A 3,305-nucleotide genomic window follows, 5' to 3' on the forward strand; every position below is an offset into this window, starting at 1 on the left:
ATATATAAAAAAGGCTGAAGGTTTCACCAATGCTCAGGTTGGTTTGTGTAGAAGAAGTTGTCCTTGTCCAGCCGCTGACGACCTGTGCAGAGCCCTGGCCTTCACCAGCGTTTTCTTTTCCTTCCAGAGTCGCCTCCCGGGCATCAAGGTGAAATACCTGCTGGTGGTGTGGCTGGGCATCTTCGTGGGCAGCTGGGTGGCATACATGCATTACTCGTCCTACTCCGAGCTCTGCCGTGGCCACGTCTGCCGGATGATAATCGTGAGTGGTGGCCAGCAGCCCCCGTGGCCACGCTGGTCCCGGTTCGGGGTGCCGGGGTGAGCGGGGCTGTGGGAACCCCGTTTCCAGCCGCCCAAGCCCGGTGTGGTGCCTTGCAGCCGGGCAGGCAGCGCTGGGGCAGCATCCTGCACAAAAGCTGGGCCGAGGAGCCCTCCTGGCAGCTGCTTCCCCAGCACCGTCCCCGGCATCACACGGAGCTCGGAGTGGGAGAGGTGACCTTATCCTGCCAGGGCGACGGCGAAACAATTTAATGAGATGTCGGAGGGAAGCAGGCCAGGTCAGGCCAGGCAGACACGGGCAGATCAATGTCTGTGGAGATGAAGTTGCAATGTCAGGGCAGTGAGTGGGATCTGTGGGCAGGGAGAGCATCACGCCAGCCCCCCCAAGCTCTGCAGAGCCAGAGAAAAAAGGGGAGCAGCCAGTCCATGGGTACCTCTCTGTAACTGCTGATGTGCCCTAAGGAAAGCACCAGCCTGCACAAAGAGCAGACCCCTGGTGGGAGCTTGGCTTGGTGAGTTTTGCCCTTGCCTGGGGTTTGCAGTGGGGTGCAGCCTGCTCCCCACAGCATCCCCAGGGCCGGCAGCCAAGCGGGACCCCCCGGGACTGCTGTGTGTGCCCCATGCCAGGGGAGCAGGTTGCCCACCCAGCCCAGGTGAGGAGGGGGACGCCAGGCTCTCTCTGAAAATGCCTCGTTCTTCAATCTTTCAGCAGAGAAGGGAGGCAGGAATTGCCATAACAACAGCGATGATCGTTTAATTTGATTTTCTGCATGACTCTGACCACGGGGTCTTGGGTGCTAATTCCTGCTCTGAGCTCAGGGTTTAAGATGCCGTGTCTGGCTGTGTCCCCTGTGAGCAAGTCCAAGGGTTAATTCCCTTCCACGTCGGGGGGAAAAAAGAAAAAAAGAGGGGAAAAGATGCAGTGAATTTCTGCAGCTCCTGTTTCCAGCCCTGAGGCTGTTGTGCCCTCGCTGAGAAGCTGCAGAGCTGCAGCCTCTCCTGCCCAGGGATGCCTCCAGCTCCCAACCCATCCGCCTCACTTGCAGATCAGAGCCACCGTCTGTCCCTGTCCCCACCATCGCCTGGACCGGGGCCAGCCCATTTCACAGCAGAGGCTGCTGCTCTCCTGAGCAGCCTGAGCCTGTGCATCCTCATCCTCACCCAGCTCCTCGCTGTCCTCTCCTCCAGCCCTGGAAGCTCCCCTAATCCCCTGGACTTGCAGCAGAAGCACCCAGGAGCAAGTCCCCCATGGTCCCTTGAGCAGCACAGGGGGGCTCTGCCAGCCCAGCCCCAGCTTGCCCAAGGCAGGGAGCCCAAAGGGCCCTGCCTGCAGCCAGGAGCTCTGCCCACAGCTGCTGCCCGTCTGGCCGAGGCTCAGCCCCAGGTGGGCCTACGCACTCCCCTCCCCTTGTCTCCCCATTAAAGTCCTTGCTCTGGGGCCAGTAGAAATTGTTGGGTCTTAGAAGAGAGAAAATTTTGGGCTGGGATGTCTTTGGAAGAGAGAGAAAGAGTGGGGAGTTTGGGGGTGCTGGAAGGGGCTGGACTCTGAGCATCTGGCACTACGTGTCCCCGATGAAAGTCTGGGCACAAGGTGCTGCCCTCCCTCCCAGACACCCTGAACTGGACGAAATGGCTGCCAAGGTGCAGGCATCGTCCGAAGCCACCTGCACGCCGTGCCAGCATGGCTGGGCTGCCCTGTGGCTGGCAGCATCTCGGCAGCTGCCAAATCCAAGGCCAAAGTGATATTGGGGTGGTGACCCGGAGCAGCCCCTCTGTGCTTGAGAACCTCAAAATCCCAGGAAAGTAATAAATTGTTGGCAACTGGCGATACTGTTCTTGGCTTCAAGCAGCCTGTGTGGCTTTGCAATCAGATGTGCCCCTTTTAAGGGATGTTTTTCTCTTGTATGAGAGACTCGTGTGAACTAGGAGGAAACGGGCTCACCGGTGACGTGATGGCATTGGTGATGCTGTCAGGTACACACAGGAAATTGAAAAACCAAAGTGCCAGCCCCAGCTGTGCTGCAGGAACAGGGGGTGAGGAGTTTGGGCATGGCAGGTGATGGGCGTGGGGCTGGTGGCAGCATGGGAGGCTGGGGGCGGGGGGGACACACACTCGCATGCCCCCAGCTCATGTGCTTGGGGTGCTCCCGATCACGAGCTGTGGGAATGAGCCTGGATCCATCAGACTTCTTCGGGTGAACAGGGAGCTGCCCCCACTGAGCTCCTCTCTCTGCCTTCCCCTCCCCAGTGTGACCAGTACAAGAAAGGAATCATTTCTGGCTCCACGTGCAAAGACCTGTGTGAGGAGCGCAGCCTCCTCTTCCAGCACTGCCTCTCCTCCTCTCCCACCCAGCAGGTAGGTCTCTGCCCCGCCGGGGAAGGCATCGCGTGGCAGGGGATGGGTGCAAGCATCAAACCTGGGAAATGTCCTCCTCCACCCACCTGCACATCTGCTCCTCACCCCGTCCCTGGTACCCGTCCTGCACCGAACCAGAAACCAGTTCTCTGCACTTGCTGTTGTTTTCCTCCTGTCTCGGCCATGTCCCCTCTCCTTTGCCGTAGGTTTACAGCGGGCTTTGGAGGGAGAGGGGGGTGATCATCAAATGCGGCATCGAAGAAGCCTTGAAGGCAGACAGCCACCCAGACTCTGTGCCCAGGAGGGACGTGGTCCTCTTTGACAAACCGACACGAGGGACATCGATGGATGAATTCAAAGAAATGCTCCTCAACTTCCTGAAGGTCAGTGCGGAGGGTCCCGCCGGGGGCCTGCGATGCCACTTGTGAGTCGGAAGGACTAATCGTGCCTTTCCTTCCCCTTAATCGAGAGCTCCTCGGGCCCACGCCCCTCATCAGCAGGGCTCCTTACCATATACTGCAGAGCAAGTACTGCATTAGCTGAGAAAAACCTCCGTTCTCGCACAGGAATTCTTATTTGCAAGATTTTAGTAGCAGCAACCCTGGAGGCTGCTGTACCGCGGCTGTGGGTCGCATCTGTGCTGGGCAGAGCTCATTCACAAGCCCGCGGT

The 3,305-nt window shown here is 59.0% G+C and overlaps 1 protein-coding gene across 1 annotated transcript; it reads left to right on the forward strand.

Moving 5' to 3' along the window:
* Positions 1 to 127: 127 nt before the first annotated feature.
* LOC104162301 (protein FAM69B-like) lies at positions 128 to 3,018 on the forward strand (the record flags this gene model as incomplete). Its single annotated transcript, XM_009700998.1, has 3 exons — positions 128 to 262; positions 2,528 to 2,635; positions 2,842 to 3,018. Coding segments are annotated over 3 exons (420 nt in total), but the record flags the coding sequence as incomplete, so codon positions are not given.
* Positions 3,019 to 3,305: the final 287 nt, after the last annotated feature.

This window comes from Cariama cristata, unplaced genomic scaffold (genome assembly GCF_000690535.1).
Source record: "Cariama cristata isolate BGI_N322 unplaced genomic scaffold, ASM69053v1 scaffold37755, whole genome shotgun sequence".
Taxonomy (NCBI): Eukaryota; Metazoa; Chordata; class Aves; order Cariamiformes; family Cariamidae; genus Cariama; species Cariama cristata.